At 46.5% G+C, this 16,575-nt stretch overlaps 1 protein-coding gene across 2 annotated transcripts in view; it reads left to right on the top strand.

The window, feature by feature from the left end:
• The window catches only part of znrf3 (zinc and ring finger 3), a 254,449-nt gene that overhangs the window by 224,496 nt on the left and 13,378 nt on the right, over positions 1-16,575 (top strand). Inside the window, exons 5-7 of one of the 2 annotated variants that reach the window (XM_078227654.1) lie at positions 3,282-3,389; positions 7,648-7,815; positions 11,019-11,121. In XM_078227654.1, coding sequence (XP_078083780.1) covers positions 3,282-3,389; positions 7,648-7,815; positions 11,019-11,121 — 379 coding nt within the window. Of the gene's footprint in view, positions 1-3,278; positions 3,390-7,647; positions 7,816-11,018; positions 11,122-16,575 lie in introns of both variants that reach the window. The other variant, XM_078227652.1, reaches the window with a different exon arrangement.

The raw sequence follows: 16,575 nt of genomic DNA, 5'->3' as shown, positions 1-16,575 counted from the left end.
ATATGGCCACTTTTACTCTTCAAAGGTGTTTGAGATCTACTTTATTGATTATCTTTTCTATTTATATTTCAAGACTGGAATTTTTTTTTGTTTGTTTGAAGAGGTTGAAGTCCAACGAGTGACTGATCCTTTCAACGTTGCATTCTTGCAATGCAATGCCTGTTCCATTGAGTGGCCCACCCTAGGAAAAGTTCCTTTGTTGCTTTTCTCCCGACTGAATAGGCTGACTTGAATGTTATCATCGCATCCTAATATAGTGCAGCAGAAAAAAAACAGGTCACTCAGCCTATGACATCTATGCTGTGCACATCTGTGTGGGCAGCACGGTGGTACAGTGGTTAGCACTGCTGCCTCGCAGTGTGAGGGACCCAGGCTCGATTCCGGCCTCGGGTCACTGTCTGTATGGTGTTTGATGTGGAGATGCCGGCGTTGGACTGGGGTGGGTACAGTAAGAAGTCTCACAACACCAGGTTAAAGTCCAACAGGTTTATTTGGTAGCACGAGCTTTCGGATCGTTGCTCCTTCGTCAGGTGAGTTATTCATCACCCGATGAAGGGGCAACACTCCGAAAGCTCGTGCTACCAAATAAACCTGTTCAACTTTAACCTGGTGTTGTGAGACTTCTTCCTGTGCGGTGTTTGCACATTCTCCCTGTGTCTGCATGGGTTCCCCATGGGTGCTCCGGTTTCCTCCCACAGTACAAAGATGTGCAGGTTAGGTTGATTGGCCATGCTAAATTGCCCCTTAGTGTTAGGGGATTAGCAGGGTAAATACATCGGGATGGGATTGTTGTTGGTGCAGGTTCGATGGGCCGAATGGCACTGTAGGAATTCTATGATCTAGTCTGATCCCAGATCCCTGCTTGTTCCCCATCAACATTCCTCTTTTTTCAAAGAACAACCCAATTTCCTTTTATCAGAGTTTACAGACTCCATGCCCCAAGGTACTGGAGTCTAAAACTAGACGGTATATGTTTAGGGTGAGAGGGGAGAGATACAAAAGGGTCCAGAAGGGCAATTTTTTCACTCAGAGGGTGATGAGTGTCTGGAACGAGCTGCCAGAGCTAGTAGTAGATGCAGGTCCAATTTTGTCTTTTGAAAAGCATTTAGACAGTTAAATGGGTAAGATGGGTATAGAGGGATATGGGCCAAACACGGGCAATTGGCGCTAGCTTGTTGGGGGAAAAAAAGTGCGGCATGGACAAGTTGGGCCGAAGGGCCTGTTTCCATGCTGTAAACCTCTGTGACTCTATGAGTGGAGGGTTGTGGCATCACCTCCCAGTCTCCAGCCTATTGTCCACTCAATGAGAGTGATCCTTGACCAGGATTTCCAATGATAAAAGAATGGGGTGTGGAGCACAGGAGATTGGCCATCCCTCAGTGTTGCCCTTGAGAGGGTACTGGCAACCCCCGCCCCGAACTGCTGCAGTCTAAATTCTGTAGCAGTTTGATACAATATGCTAGGTCATTTCAACGGGTAAAGATTCAACCACATTGCAATGGGTCTGGAGTCACATGTAAGCCAGACCAAATAAGGATGGCAGATTTCCTCTCCTGAAGTGAACCCTACGGATTTTTGCAACAATCTTATAATTTCTTCATCGTTATTAACAAGTCTAGAATTTTTTTTAAAATGAATTAATTGGATTTAAAGTCCCCCATCTGCTGTAATGGGATTTGAAGAGAGGATTAATCTGTGATTCTGGGATACGAGCCCAGTAAAGCTACCACGATGTTACCGCCCCCCTTTGAAGGGCCACAGGAGCCTTTGCTGATTTTGTTTTGCTTAATAATGTCCCTGACTGCATTAGCAGTGCAGGCCAAAGGTCAAACTTGCACCGTTCCTGGTCTGTCAATGCACGGCATACTAGGCCATGCATTCACTAACTGAGCCAGCATCATTCAGCATTGAAATTTTTATTGTCTGTTGCAAGGTGAAATCCCTCTAATGACCCAATCAGAAATCATTTTTGGGAGCTATTCACTCAAAGACTCAGTGAATGATGCACCATATCTGAAATGTATTTCCGCTGTCCCTGCGTTGAGTAGGGAACTGAACATGGCCGTATCTCGATATCCTGCATCTTTAAGTTTATTTATTGGCGTTGCAAGTAGGCTTAAATTAACACTGCAGTGAAGTTACCGTGAAAATCCCCTGGTTGCCACACTCCGGCACCTGTTCGGGTACACTGAGGGAGAATTTAGCATGGCCAATTCACGTAACCAGCACGTCTTTCAGGGAAGAAACCGGAGTACCCGGAGGAAACCCATGCAGACACGGGGAGAATGTGCAAACTCCACACAGACTGTCACCTAAGCCGGGAATCGAAGCCAGGTCCCTAGCGCTGTGAGGCAGTCGTGCCACTGTGCCATTTTCGTATTCAAACTAAATGAAACCAATGCAGAAGTGATGGGCTGGACATTTGCTGAGAAATGATAAGAACACTGGGGGGGGGGCGGTAATTTTCAACTTCATAATCAGGGACAATACTTTCACGGCAACTGAATAAGTCATATTCTCTTTGTTACTGCATGAAATCAGGGATTTCTGGATTCTTAGTGCTCCTTTGGGATCATATTCCACAGCTATCATCGACCTGAACTGTTGTTTCTCTTTCCAAAGATCTTGCCAGACCTGCTGAGTATTTTCAGTATTTTCTGTTTTTATTTCAGATTTCCAACATCTGCAACATTTTGCTTTTTGGTATTGTATTGTCTGTGCGTCGATCATTACTGGGCTCCCTGTCGTCATTGCAGAGGGAGTTAGAGCTATCCCACAGAAAGCATATTAGCACAGCATAGCTAGGGAGAAGACGCCTTTTTGGACAATGTTCACGATTCGTTTTGTGTCACCAGTTATTACAATTACTTGTGGCTGAAACTTCTTACTTTCACAACATTATTTGGGGCGGCATGGTGGCACAGTGGTTAGCACTGCTGCCTCACAGCCCCAGGGACCTGGGTTCGAATCCCAGCTTGGGTCACTGTCTGTGCGGAGACTGCACGTTCCCTCCGGGTGCTCCAGTTTCCTCTCACAGTCCAAAGCGGTGCGGGTTAGGTGGATTGGCCACGCTAAATTGCCCCTTAGTGTCAGGGGGACTAGCTAGGGTAAATGCATGGAGTTATGGGGATAGCGCCTGGGTGGGAATATGGTTGATGCAGACTCGATGGGCCGAATGGCCTCTTTCTGCAATGTAGGATTACGTGATTATAGTTCAGTCAATAATCCGTGTAGTTAACAGCAACTATTAACATTTTTCTTTCCTTCTGCCTCGCCAGCAGCCCACAGAATACTTTGACATGGGGATCTTCCTGGCTTTCTTTGTGGTTGTGTCTCTCGTCTGCCTGGTTCTACTCATTAAAATCAAACTCAAACAACGCAGGAGTCAGGTAAGAGGCAAACATGTTTTATGCACTCATCCCGACTGAATCAGCACAGATTAGAATGATTTGGAATCTTCCAAACCTGAATAATCACAACTTGTGCAAAGTGTCAGAAGCGCAAGCTCAGATAGTGGACAATGATCAGGCAGCTTAGATTGAGCCACTTTAGAAAGAAGGTAAATACACTCACCGAGGCAATAAAACTGGATAACATCAATAGGTCCAAAGATGGATCTGTGTGGATATTTGGAGGATAACTGGGTTGATGCAATTGTGATTCAGTGTGGGAGGTGTACCTTGGGTATTAATGTAAAACAGACAGAATCAGGATAATTGCCCATTCTGCATCTCTCCTGCCGTTTATCCCAATTGATTTCAACAGAATTGAACATCAGGAGAGTCAGATTACTGGCAGCTGGCCCATTCCACTCATTTTGTACTCTTGCCCCTCAGTCAAAACAACTCCCACCTTTTTCTTTGAGCTTTGGGTCCAGCAGCGATCGTTTGCTGTCTGATTCCTATTCAATAGTTTTGAGGGCGTCAGACATTCAAATAGCTAAAATATTCACGGGCTAAAACCGTAGCACAGCAACAGAGACAAATTCTATCACTAACCATCCAAGGAAACAGGTGCAGTTATAGGACGAGTCTCTCTGGCCTCCCCGTGGCGGCGGGAGGCAGCATGCTGTTCGCTGGTGGCGAGATCTTTTGGTCCCACTGCTGTCAGGGGGAAATTCCTTTGAAGCCACCCCCACGGCAGGGTCACACGGTCAGAGAATCCCACCGCTGTGAACAGCCAGAGAATTCCAGCCATAGTTTTTGGTCTTAACCTTAGGAAGAATCCTTAACAGGTGCTGTAACTGCTACAAAATTTAGCTTTACCGGGTAAATGTATCTGTTAGCCTGCAGTGTCAATGAGAGTGATGGAGACAGACAAGGATTCGAATTGAAAGAAAATCAACCTCGGAAATACACCAGTACAATGGGTCAAGATCTTCGAAATCTGCTACTTTCAACAGAATCGTAAACCTGCTCTTTCTCAACTGGTTGATTTTCTCCAATCCTTGCAGCGAGATTTTCTGTATCCCAACTTCACAAAGTGAAGTACTTGTTCTGAGAATTGAAGTGAGCAGTCGGCCCCCTTTATAGAGCTGCTTAGCTGCCATATAAGACCATAAGACATAGGAGAAGAATTAGGCCACTCGGCCCATCGAGTCTGCTCTGCCATTCAGTCACGGCTGATATTTTTCTCACCCTCATTCTCCTGCCTTTTCCCCATAACCCCTGATCCCCTTTGTTAATCAAGAACCTATCTATCTCTGTCTTTAAAGACACTCAATCACCTGGCCTCCACAGCCTTCTGCAGCAAAGATATTAAAAGCACTGCAAACATGTACAAAACAGTGAAGAAGCTTGTAACGTATCATGCAACAGTCAGTGTGAAGTTTTTGATTTGATTTGATTTATTATTGTCACATGTATTGGTATACAGTAAAAAGTATTGTTTCTTGTGCGCTATACAAACAAAGCATCGCATTCATAGACGAGGAAAGGAGAGAGTGCAGAATGTAGTGTTACAGTCACAGCAAGGGTGTAGAGAAAGATCAGCCGAATGTGAGGTAGGTCCATTCAAAAGTCTGATGGCAGCAGGGAAGAAGTGTCTCTTCAGTCAGTTGGTACGTGACCTCAGAACTAGCGCCTTTTTCCCAACGGAAGAAGATGAAAGAGAGAATGTCCGGGGTGTGTGGGGTCCTTAATAATGTTGGCTGCTTTTCCGAGGCAGCGGGAGGTGTAGACAGAGTCAACGGGTGTTATATGTTTACTTGCGTGACAATGAGGCAAGACTCCCCTCAGGCTGTCTCCATCACTCACATTGACACTACAGGCAAACACAGCAAATTGATTCTAGGATTGGGTCTGTGTAACCACCTGCCCGGTTATCAAATGAATGATAGAAGCACAAAGGTTTATTAGCTGATGAGACAATGGTTGAATCGAATGACTAAATTAAATGTTTATTTTATCAAGCTGTTGAGAATGTTCCTGGTTAACAATTTAGAATCTACTGTCAAGGGGAGGCAATGGCTGAGTGGTATTATCACTAGATTATTAATCCAGAAACTCAGTTGATGTTCTGGGGATCCGGGTTCGAATCCCGCCGTGGCAGATGGTTGAATTTGAATTCAATAAAAAATATCTGGAATTAAGAATCGACTGACGACCATGAAACCATTGTCGATTGTCAGAAAAACCCATCTGGTTCACTAATGTCCTTTAGGGAAGGGAATCTGCCGTCCTTACCTGGTCTGGGCCTACATGTGACTCCAGAGCCACAGCAGTGTGGTTGACTCTCAACTGCCCTCGGGCAACTAGGGTAAGCAATTGTGACGCCCATGTTCCATGAATAAATAAAAAAATATATTTTATACCTCTTTTATAAAACACAATCGAACTAACTCAGAAAATCAAGGTACTCAGACACTGAACACTGGAGGAAAACTTCCTCTGCATGCTGTATGTGGACTTACATTATAAACCTGTTAAGAAAAGTTGCAAGTAAGCAGATTTCAGAGATCTTGGGGGGAGTTTTCCATTTCCACCCGCCATGGGAATCGTAGTGAGCGGGGGGCACGGACCATGTAAAGGTATGTTGATCTCGCGCGGGATTTTCCAGCCACGTTCATCCCAAAACCAGAAATCCTGCCCCTTGACCCATTGTACTGGCCTATTTTGGAGGTCTGATCTTCTCCAATTCAAATCCTTGCTGTGGGATTTTCTGTATGTGGAGATGCCGGCGTTGGACTGGGGTAAACACAGTAAGAAGTTTAACAACACCAGGTTAAAGTCCAACAGGTTTATTTGGTAGCAAAAGCCACACAAGCTTTCGGAGCTCCAAGCCCCTTCTTCAGGTGAGTCACTAGATTATCACCTGAAGAAGGGGCTTGGAGCTCCGAAAGCTTGTGTGGCTTTTGCTACCAAATAAACCTGTTGGACTTTAACCTGGTGTTGTTAAACTTCTTACTGGATTTTCTGTATCCAGCTTCACAAAGTGAAGTGTTTGTTCTGAGAATTGCAGCACATACATGAACGCCAGGCCTTGCGGGATGCAGTTTGTAATTCGAAGGCCCAAATCTATTAGCCGGTAAACACCAGCCTGAGGCAGCCTGTTGGTTGGAGGAGGTGCCTTAAATTGTAAGTGGCTATAACCGGTGCAGGGATTGTGACTAAATCAAATCAAAGGTCTGCCCCTCATGGCTGAGTGGGTCATTCGGTGAGTAGCTGAGCCACAGGACCAGCTGTGGCTTAAAGTACGTTTGCCACTGTGTGTTGTTATCTAACTGCAAGCAGGGGAGAGCAGAGAGACTGCAGTTAACCTCAATGTCTCTGGGTTAGGAGTAGTGGAAACAACTATTAATTGGTGATCCCAACCCCCACCCCCTTCCACCTCGACCACCACCAGTGCTGGAAGTGTACACATGTGGACATCAGAAGCTTGAACTCAACTGTTAAGTATACTTGCATCTGAATACACGTTATTCATAGAATCCCTACAGTGCAGAAGGAGGCCATTCGGCCCATCAGGTCTGCACCGACCTCATTCCTGTCCAGGCCTTATCCCCCGTAACTCCACATATTTACCCTGCTAGTCCCCCTGACGCTAAGGGGCAATTTAGCATGGCCAATCCACCTAACCCGCACATCTTTGGACTGTGGGAAGAAACCGGAGCATTCGGAGGAAACCCACGGGGAGAACGTGCAAACTCCACACAGTCAGTGATCTGAGGCCGGAATTGAACTCGGGTCCCTGGCGCTGTGAGGCAGCAGTGCTAGCCACTGTGCCACCCCCAATTACAATTATTGATGAGTCGAATGGACATTTGAGTGGGTTAACAATGCAGGGACCATGCCCCTGCAAGGGTGCAGTTGGTAGGAGATGCAATACTCGATGCATGGATGAGTAGTTATAAACACGTGGCTGTGGGCTGATATTTGAGTGGAAACATTAGCGAAACCTGACAGCAAATTATTGTCAACAAAGATCAGCAGCTGTGTTTAAAATGACAAGAGAAGGGTTATAGCATTGGACAGCGCCACAGCTGAACGGAAGGAAAAGGTGGCGTGGATGAAGTAGTGATGGTTTTTCAAGGTCTCCAGGTTGTAGGAGCATTCAGAAGGTCCAGGGATGAAGGAGTTCTTCTGTATTTTATGCTTCTGGCGTATTGACTGGTGTAATTTATTCCAATCTTTTCTATCTTAACTGCAGAGCTCGATGAACAGAATGGCGGTCCAAGCCCTCGAGAAGATGGAAACAAGGAAATTCAAATCAAAGAGCAAAGTTCCGAGAGAAGGCAGCTGCGGGGCTTCAGACACCATTAGTAGCAGCTCCACCTCAGACTGTGCTATCTGTTTGGAGAGATACGTTGACGGAGAGGTGGAGAAAGTTTCTCTCATTTAGTTTGATTCGGACAGTTTGTGAAATGCTTGCTTCAGTACAGTTGGTGTTATCGCTTTGTGCTCCAGTATGATTTGGGGAGGGGGGAGAGGTCTGTATGTGTTTGTGGGCCCAGGGGGGCCACATTCACTGATGCACTGTCATCAGATGCCCAGCAACAATAAACAAAGAAAAGTACAGCACAGGAACAGACCCTTCGGCTCTCCAAGCCTGTGCCGATCATGATGCCTGAACTAAACTAAAAAAGACCTCCTGCCCATACACAGTCCATATCCTTCTATTCCCTCCCTATTCATGTACCTATCCAGATGCATCTTATATGTTGCTAATGTGCCTGCTTCCACCACCACCTCTGCCAGGCACCCGCCACACTCTGCATGGAAAACCACTCTCACCCGCCCCCCCCCCCCCCGCACATCTCCCTTAAACTTTCCCCCTCTCACTTTGAACATGTGCCCCCTTGTAATTGGCCCTTCCATCCTGGGAAAAAGCCTCTGACTATCCACCCTGTCTATGCCTCTCATAATTTTGTAGACTTCTATCAGGTCTCCCCTCAGCCTCCGTATTTCCAGTGAAAACAATCCTAGTTTATTCAACCTCTCCTCATAGCCAACGCCCTCGAGACCAGGCAACATCCTGGTGAACCTTCTTAGCGCACACTCCAAAGCTTCCACGTCCTTCTGGTAGTGTGGCGACCAGAGCTGCACGCAATACTCCAAATGCGGCCTAACCAAGGCTTTATATAGCTACAACAGGATTTGACAACTCTTGTACTCAATGCCCCGGTCGATGAAGGCAAGCAATGTGAAAGTCCTGAGCGCATGGTGAGAAAAGCTGGAAAAGCTGATGGCAGCTCCTGATTCTATGTAAAATAGTGTGATTATTTCAAACTTTTGGGAACCACCAGAGAGGACAGTTGGCTTGATTGGCATCAGGATCTTACAAAGGGCAAATTGTGTGGACCTTTTGATCAAAGTTCTTCAGTTTCAGTCAATGTGCCAGAAAAGTCTAGAATCTTAAGAGGGCCTGAGGTTTATTTTTATATAGAAAAACCTTTATAAACTATTCATGTGAATCAGGGTCCAGTTTTGATTGCACTGAGTTTTTCCTGCTATCTAATGTAAGTAAGAGTCCCAAGAAACAATGGCAATTTAGCATTACGATTATGTATCGATTGCTGTTGATGTTACTTTTGGACTTCATGCCATGACTCTGAAAGCAGTGTAAATTGACAATCAATATTCTGTCTTCAGTTACAAAACTTGTTCACAAGTCAGTGCAGCCTGGTGAAAGGTTTTCCATCTTGGGTCAAAGGTTACCGTTAGGGGCGGAGCCCATACCAATCCGAGAGTGATTATGTGAGGGACCTGCAGCAGAGCTGTGGGTAGGAGAGGACAAAAAGAGATAAATAGAACGAACTATAGAAATCAAATTTAGGGTGGCACAGTGGTTAGCACTGCTGCCTCACAGCGCCAGGGACCCAGGTTTGATTCCAGCCTTGGGTGATTGTGTAGACTTTGCGTGTTCTCCCTGTGTCTGCATGGGTTTCCTCTGGGTGCTCCGGTTTCCTCACACAGTCCAATGATGTGCAGGTTAGGTGCACTAGCCATCATAACTTGCCCCATCGTGCCCCAAGATGTTTAGGTTAGGGGGCTTAGCGGGGTAAATACGTGGGGTTACGGGGATAGGGCATGGGTGGGATTGTGGTCAGTGCAGACTCAATGGGCCAAATGGCCGCCTTCTGCACTGTAGGGATTCTATGATCCAAGAAAGGACCAGGTGAGGGCTTCCAATGGATTTTCTTTCACAACATACAGCCCTGGAAAATGCATTCACTGAAACCTCTGAAATGCAAATGAAGCCTTCGGCCTGCAAATCAGTTGCCAGATTTGACACCAGTTTTTAAACAAAGAGTAAAAAAGGGACAGAAAAACATGGAGACGAGGTCACTCCGGGTGGGTGTGCAGCTAAGTACATTTGGATGTGGACTGTGACCTAGAAAATCGGCCGTCCGAGAATTTTATCAGTTATTGAATACAGTGTGAGGTGCTCGTAATATCTTCTCATTGTGGAATGGGGCGGTGGCGGAAGGAACAGGGTTTGTTATCTTTTGTGTTGACTTTGCTTTGCCTGGGCAGAAGAATTGAAGTCAGCCAGGATGCAATTTTAGCTTCCTCCTTGCTTGAATGGGTGCCTATCAGTTCCATTTCCTTGCCCTGAAACATATTTGGATCTGATCTTAGAGATGAATTTTTACAAGTATTATTTAGTGTTGACTTTTTTTACTCTAGATTTACACAAAACTGAGAACGTGTTCCATTAATATTTCACTGCATGTACTTTTTAAAAGCCTGTATGTGGTGAGAAATACCTCTAATTTGTATTTACATTTATCTAAAATTCCATGATCATAAGACCATTAGACGTAGAGGCAGAAGTTGGCCATTCAACCCATCGAGGCTGTTGTGCCATTCAGTGAGATCATGATGGATCTGATATGATAATCCTCAACTCCTCTTTCCCACCTTAACCACATAACCCTTGATTCCCTTACTGATTAAAAATCCATTTATCTCAGCCTTGTACACATTTAACGACCCAGTAAAGAATTCCACAGATTCATTATCCTCATCTCTGTCTTAAATGGGCAACCCCTTACTCTGAGATTATGCCCTCTGGTCCTAGACTTTTCCACAAGGGGGAAATAACCTCTCACTATCTACCCTGTCAAGCCTCCTGAGAATCCTATGGGCGGAATTTTCACATCCTGCCTGCTACAGGAATTTAGCAGGGGGGACAGGACTGTGCAAAGGTCCGTAGACCTTGAGCAGGATTTTCCAGTCTTCGGGCGAGCATGGCTGGAAAATCCCGCCCTATATGTCTCAATAAAGTCACCTCGCATTCTTCTAAACTCCCAGCGAGTGCAGCCCAACTTATTCAACCTCTATTCCTCAGAAAATCCCTCCATACCCAGGATCAACCGAGCAGACATTCTCTGAACTGCCTCCAACGCCAGTTTATCTTTCCTTCGATAAGGGGACCAAAACTCTCCGCAATTTCCCAGGTGTGGTCAGTGCACGGGAAGGGGCATTTGTTAATTGGTCAAACATTTTTTGTCACGTTGAATTTTATGTTTTAAAGCATTTAGTCTCTTTTCTAAATGGTGATGTTCTTGTTGGCAGGAGCTGCGTGTAATCCCGTGCACACACCGCTTCCACAAGAAGTGTGTAGACCCCTGGCTTCTCCAGCACCATACCTGTCCACACTGCAGACACAATATCATCGGTAAGTCCCTCCTCGTCAAACCTGGTAGAGTTTCATGGGCAATTCCTTCGGGTCAGGCTCTCAATTTTTTTCTAATGATTAAGTAGAGGAGACAACCGAGAGATTAATAGTTGGCGAGAGGGGGAACCCGACATCAGTGCCAGGATCTGTTTACACACGACCTGCAGGAATTCTGGGGTGAGGAGTGCGATACACTTTAAGTTTAATGATCTGATAGGTATTTGCAGTACTAAGGGTGTACTCTGCAAGGTAGACAGATTGGAGAGTGCAGCTCTGTGCGGTAGAGTCTGTTTAGGAGGGTGGGTAGTGTTTGGCGATGCAGAATTGACGCAGGGACCCTCATGCAGGCACACCTTGTCTGATTCGGCAGAACTGCGACCAAGGATCTGGCTGGATTTAATAGACTCAAGGCCTCTCCCAGACTGAGAGGGGAGACGATGGTCTAATGGTATTATCGCTGGACTATTAATCCAGAAACTCAGCTAATGTTCTGGAGATCCAGGTTCGAATCCCACCACGGCAGATGGTGGAATTTGAATTCAATAAGAAAAATATCTGGAATTAAGAATCTACTGATGACCATGAAACCATTGTCGATTGTCGGAAAAACTCACCTGGTTCACTAATGTCCTTTAGGGAAGGAAATCTGCCGTTTTTACCCAGTCTGGCCGACATGTGACTCCAGAGCCACAGCAATGTGGTTGACTCTCAACTGCCCTTGAGCAACTAGGGGCAATAAATCCTGGCCAGCCAGTGACGTCTATGTCCCATGAATGAATAAAAAGGATTAGGGGTGGGATCTTACAACCTCGCTCGACCCGAGACCAGAAAATCCTGCCCGAGGTCGTCAGACATTTCCATTGTCCGCCCCTCGCCCGCTCCGATTCCCATGGGGCGGTAGAATTCCGGCTTAGAGGTTACGTGGTGACCTTATTAGGGGCAGATGAAAGCTCCACTTCTCAGAAGTCAGTGAACTTTAACTGGGCTTCCAACTAGCACTATAAATAACTGGGTTGGGCTACACTGATTGGGCAACATTTACAGTGCCAATTTCTGAATGTGAATCCAGGTCCTTGCATGGTCACTGAGTGCAAGCTTTCCATGCTCTGGTACCGATCCTTCAACACAACAGGCACAAAAGTACCAGAAACATTTACTTTGGTCCAAATGAGAAAGGGGAAATGTGCACTGGCCTGACCCAGCCAGTTCATATATTTCCAAGGACAGTCAGGAACAAAACGTGGCTAATAAGTTGGAACTATTCTGACCTGTTTTGCATGGAACTGTTTTGGGGAAAGGAGCAGATTTCAAGTGTAGGGATGGATTTTGGTCCCTGGGCTGGGTGGCGGGAGTCGGGAAAGTTCATGGGCCGGCCTGCTGGCCTCGGGAGAAAGTGCCCACAAGGACGGGATTTTGAATAGTGAGGGCACGGTGGGAGTGGGCTGGAGTCGGGCTGGCTGACTTGGGGAAAGAGTTTGAAGCAGCAACAGGGGCTGTCAGGTGTGAGGTGCGATCTTGAAAAAGTTATCAATGAATGGTGTTTTGTTTTTTAAGTAACCCTACTGACAATATAATGATTCTATTTTGTTCTGGCACGGGGGCATGATGGAACAGGGGTTGTTTTGGAGGTCGTAGCTTGGCATCCCAATTAAAGAAACAAAAAGGTCCTCTCACCCCAGCACCCAAACACACTCCCCATGTCCCATCCATGCCACCTGATATCACCAACCTACCCACACCCCTAAACATCCCTATGGCCCCTCATACCAAAGTGTTTTGCCCTCCATGCTCATTGACCCACTATACACTGTATAGTGAACCCTATAGTGAAAATAGAATGTAAAAATACATTTAAAAGCCATTCATTGATAACTTCCAGCTTAACAAAAACTTATTTTTATTACAGCCAAATGTTGATCACCCTGACCCTTTGAAGGATCAGAAGTTGAAACTGCAAGCACTTGACATCTCTTTACCCTGTGCAAATAGACATTATGAAATTGACAGCATAGATCAGAGAACTGGAGTTGACAATGAAGCATTTTTTTTCTCTGGGCTCAGGTCTTCAAAAGGCTAATGGATTTCGGGGCTCTTAGGCAGGCTTCATTTTGTATTCTTGGCTGAGGGCCCAGACATCCATTAGAGTTCTAAAACACCTGAACTGAAAGAAAATTTACTTGATTGACAACTGTGGTTCTCCCATCTCTTCCATCAATTTCACAATCTTTATTTGCACAGATTAAAGAGATTTCAAGTGCTTGCAGTTCCTGCTATTGATACTTCAAAAAGGATCTAGATGATTGACAATTTTATAGTAAGTAATTTTATAGTAAATAAAAAGGAATTTTTAAAAGGAAAGCAGAAAGTTATCAATGAGTGATTTTGATTATTAAAAGCTTTTATTTACACATCCTACTGTCACTATCGGGTTCATTGGTTCTATACTGTGGATAGCAGGTGAATGGGCATAGATGTGCCACAGCTTTATATGGGAGGAATGATGGGGCATAAGGGTGGGTTTGGGGAATAGCTCGTCATGGGGCACATGAGGTTCCAGAGGGGCTGATTGGGGGCCATCTGTTAGTATGGGGGCATGAGGGGCCATAGGGGATATTTGAGGTGGAGGCATTACTTAGCATGGGAGGCATGGGAGAACTTATTGAACTTACAAAAGATCTCCTCAAGCAGACTGTGGTGCACAACACCACTGAGGAACCGTCAACCACAGCACTGTGTAAACTTGGCGTGACTCTATGAAAATGGCGGAGGACTAGGACATGCCTATCATTGCAATGTGGCCGGTCAGTTTGGGAGTGCCGGGCACACGAGCTGAAACAGCCCGCACCCTTAAAGGGCACTCCAAAAACTTCTGCTGCTGGAGAACCCCTGGTTCCAGCTGCCATTTTTAAAGGGCTCATCCCGACTCGGTGAAAATCCAGCCAATAAAGCACTGGAGAGAAAAAAGGGATTTGTGCTATCTGAATGTTTTCCAACAACCCATTCAATAGTTTACCTCAGCAATCATCTGATACCTCTGACTCTCCACTGTATTGGAAAGTCCTTGTTCATTATAGATCGTGAAAATGATATATAAAGTATCCAAGTATCTAGGGGCAGGATTTTATAGCCTCGCTCGAGCGAGACCGGAAATTCCCGCCCGAGGTCAAAACTAACTCCCGTTGTCCGCCCCTCGCCCGCTCCGAGTCTGTGGCGGGTGAGCTGATAAAATTCTGGCTCAGGGCTGGGTGTTTCCAACTTGCCCCCGGATAAGATTTTCCCGCGGCAAATGCGGCACGCCATTGGCTGATCCCATCAAGTTCTATGGGCGAGATTCCCCCCCCCCCTCCTCCCAATGTTCTCCAGCAGCAGAGGTGACAGGATCCTCTGGTTCTGCCCATGTCTATGGCATTTTGGCTTGGCTCACACATCCTGCAGCTGGTGAACCTGCCATGGGAAGAGTGGACCCACCTCCTGTGAGACCAGAAGGTCCCGACAGTGGGAGAGGATTGGGAAATCCCACCCCACAGTTCCAGGTGGGCAATCGGATCCAGAAAGGGCTGTGAAATCAGGTTTCAATGCCTAAAGTTAACCAGGCAAGGGTAGACTGGCTTCAGAAGGGGAATGCAGGAAAATAGTTAGAAGTAGCTTTGCTTTATTTAATTAAGGTGACTCAACCAAGTGGGGAAGTGCAGCATGTTTACTATTTCTTATCACTAAATGAGGACAAGTTGTGCTGAATCTGCTTGTAATTTTGTGCATTCACTTACTGTGACAAGAATAGTATCATGGCCAGGATTTTCCAGCCCCTCCGCGGTGGGGTTTCTGGCAGTAGAGGCAGCACGCCATTGGCTGCCGGCGAGATCTTCCTGTCCCGCCAAAGTTAATGGCTATTTGTCTTGCTTGCCGTCTGTGCCACCGGGGAACCCGCTACAGGGGAAGGGGGGTGGGATCACCTTCAGCATGACCGGAAGATCCCGCCCGCAGGAAAAATCCTGGCCTATGTTTCTAACCTCGCCAAGGCCTTTTTTTGGAGAGATTGAAGAAGCAGTTTGTGAAAGCCAATAAGATCTAGTTCAGATCACAAAGAATGACTGTGACTAAACCCTGAACAATCATATCGTTAGGTATTGGACATTACAGGAAGATCCCCCACAAAAGCAAGAACTTCAGTGAAATCTTGGGCAGTAGTTGCTAGTGAATGGCAGGTTGTTCTATACCTTGTCCTGCTGGAGTGTTGTTCCTGTAGTAATGTTGTGAAAGACAGCAGGCTATCTGCATTGGCAAGGTCCTACAAAGCAGCAATGTAAGTGGGACAGCTTCAGTGATGTTGATTCAGAGTTAAATGTTGAGCAGGGTACTGGGCTTCGGTTTAACAACTCAACTGAAAGCCGATACGTCCAACAGTGCAGCATTCCCTCAATACTGTGCTGACAGGCGGCACGGTGGCACAGTGGTTAGCACTGCTGCCTCACAGCGCCAAGGACCCGGGTTCAATTCTGGCCTTGGGTCACTGTCTGTATAGAGTGTGCACATTCTCCCCATGTCTGCGTGGGTTTCCTCCGGGTGCTCCGGGTTCCTCCCACAGTCCAAAGACGTGCGAGTTAGGTTGATTGGCCATGCTAAGTTCTCCCTCAGTGTCAGGGAGATTAGCAGGATAAATATGTGGCGTTATGGGGATAGGGCCTGGGATTGTGGTCGGTGCAGACTCGATGGGCTGAATGGCCTCCTGCATTGTAAGGATTCTATGTTTCTATGAAGTGTCTGCCTGAATGATCTCCTATACACCAGGTGCATTCTGTGGGAGGTAGGGGAGGGGGTGAGGAGTTGAGTCCAATACTCTGCTAGCGGTGACCTTACGCCCAGCACGCAGACGTAGAGAAGAGATATTTGCCTATGATATGCATCATATTGTCACTGTGGAAACACGTCATCGTCATCATATAGTTAGGAGTTCGAATAGAATCAAAGGGTGGAGCTTTCTGCTCGCTGCTGTGTTTGTCCAGTACTGCTGAAAGTCAATGGACCATTGGCGCGCACACACACACACACACACACACACACACACACACACACACACACACACACACACACACCACCCCCCCCCCCCCCCCCCCCCACCCCGCAGTGGGTCCATCATGGCAGGACGGGTAAATCTCAGCCATAAATTCATTTAGGGCACACAAGGAGGCCATTTGGCCCATTGAGGCTAGCACCTGCCCTGAGGAGCCCAAAAACACTTCCCCCTCAACATTTCCCTCAAATATGTGGGCGGCACAGTGGTTAGCATTGCTGCCTCACAGCGCCAGGGACCCGGGTTCGATTCCCGGCTTGGTTCACTGTCTGCATGGAATCTGCACATTCTCCCCGTGTCTGCGTGGGTTTCCTCCGTGTGCTCTGGTTTCCTCCCACAGTCTGAAAGACGTGCTGGTTAGGTGCACTGGCCATCTTAAATTC

Source organism: Mustelus asterias, chromosome 13 (assembly GCF_964213995.1).
Source record: "Mustelus asterias chromosome 13, sMusAst1.hap1.1, whole genome shotgun sequence".
Classification (NCBI taxonomy): Eukaryota; Metazoa; Chordata; class Chondrichthyes; order Carcharhiniformes; family Triakidae; genus Mustelus; species Mustelus asterias.
This window is presented reverse-complemented; position numbering and strand designations above follow the sequence as displayed.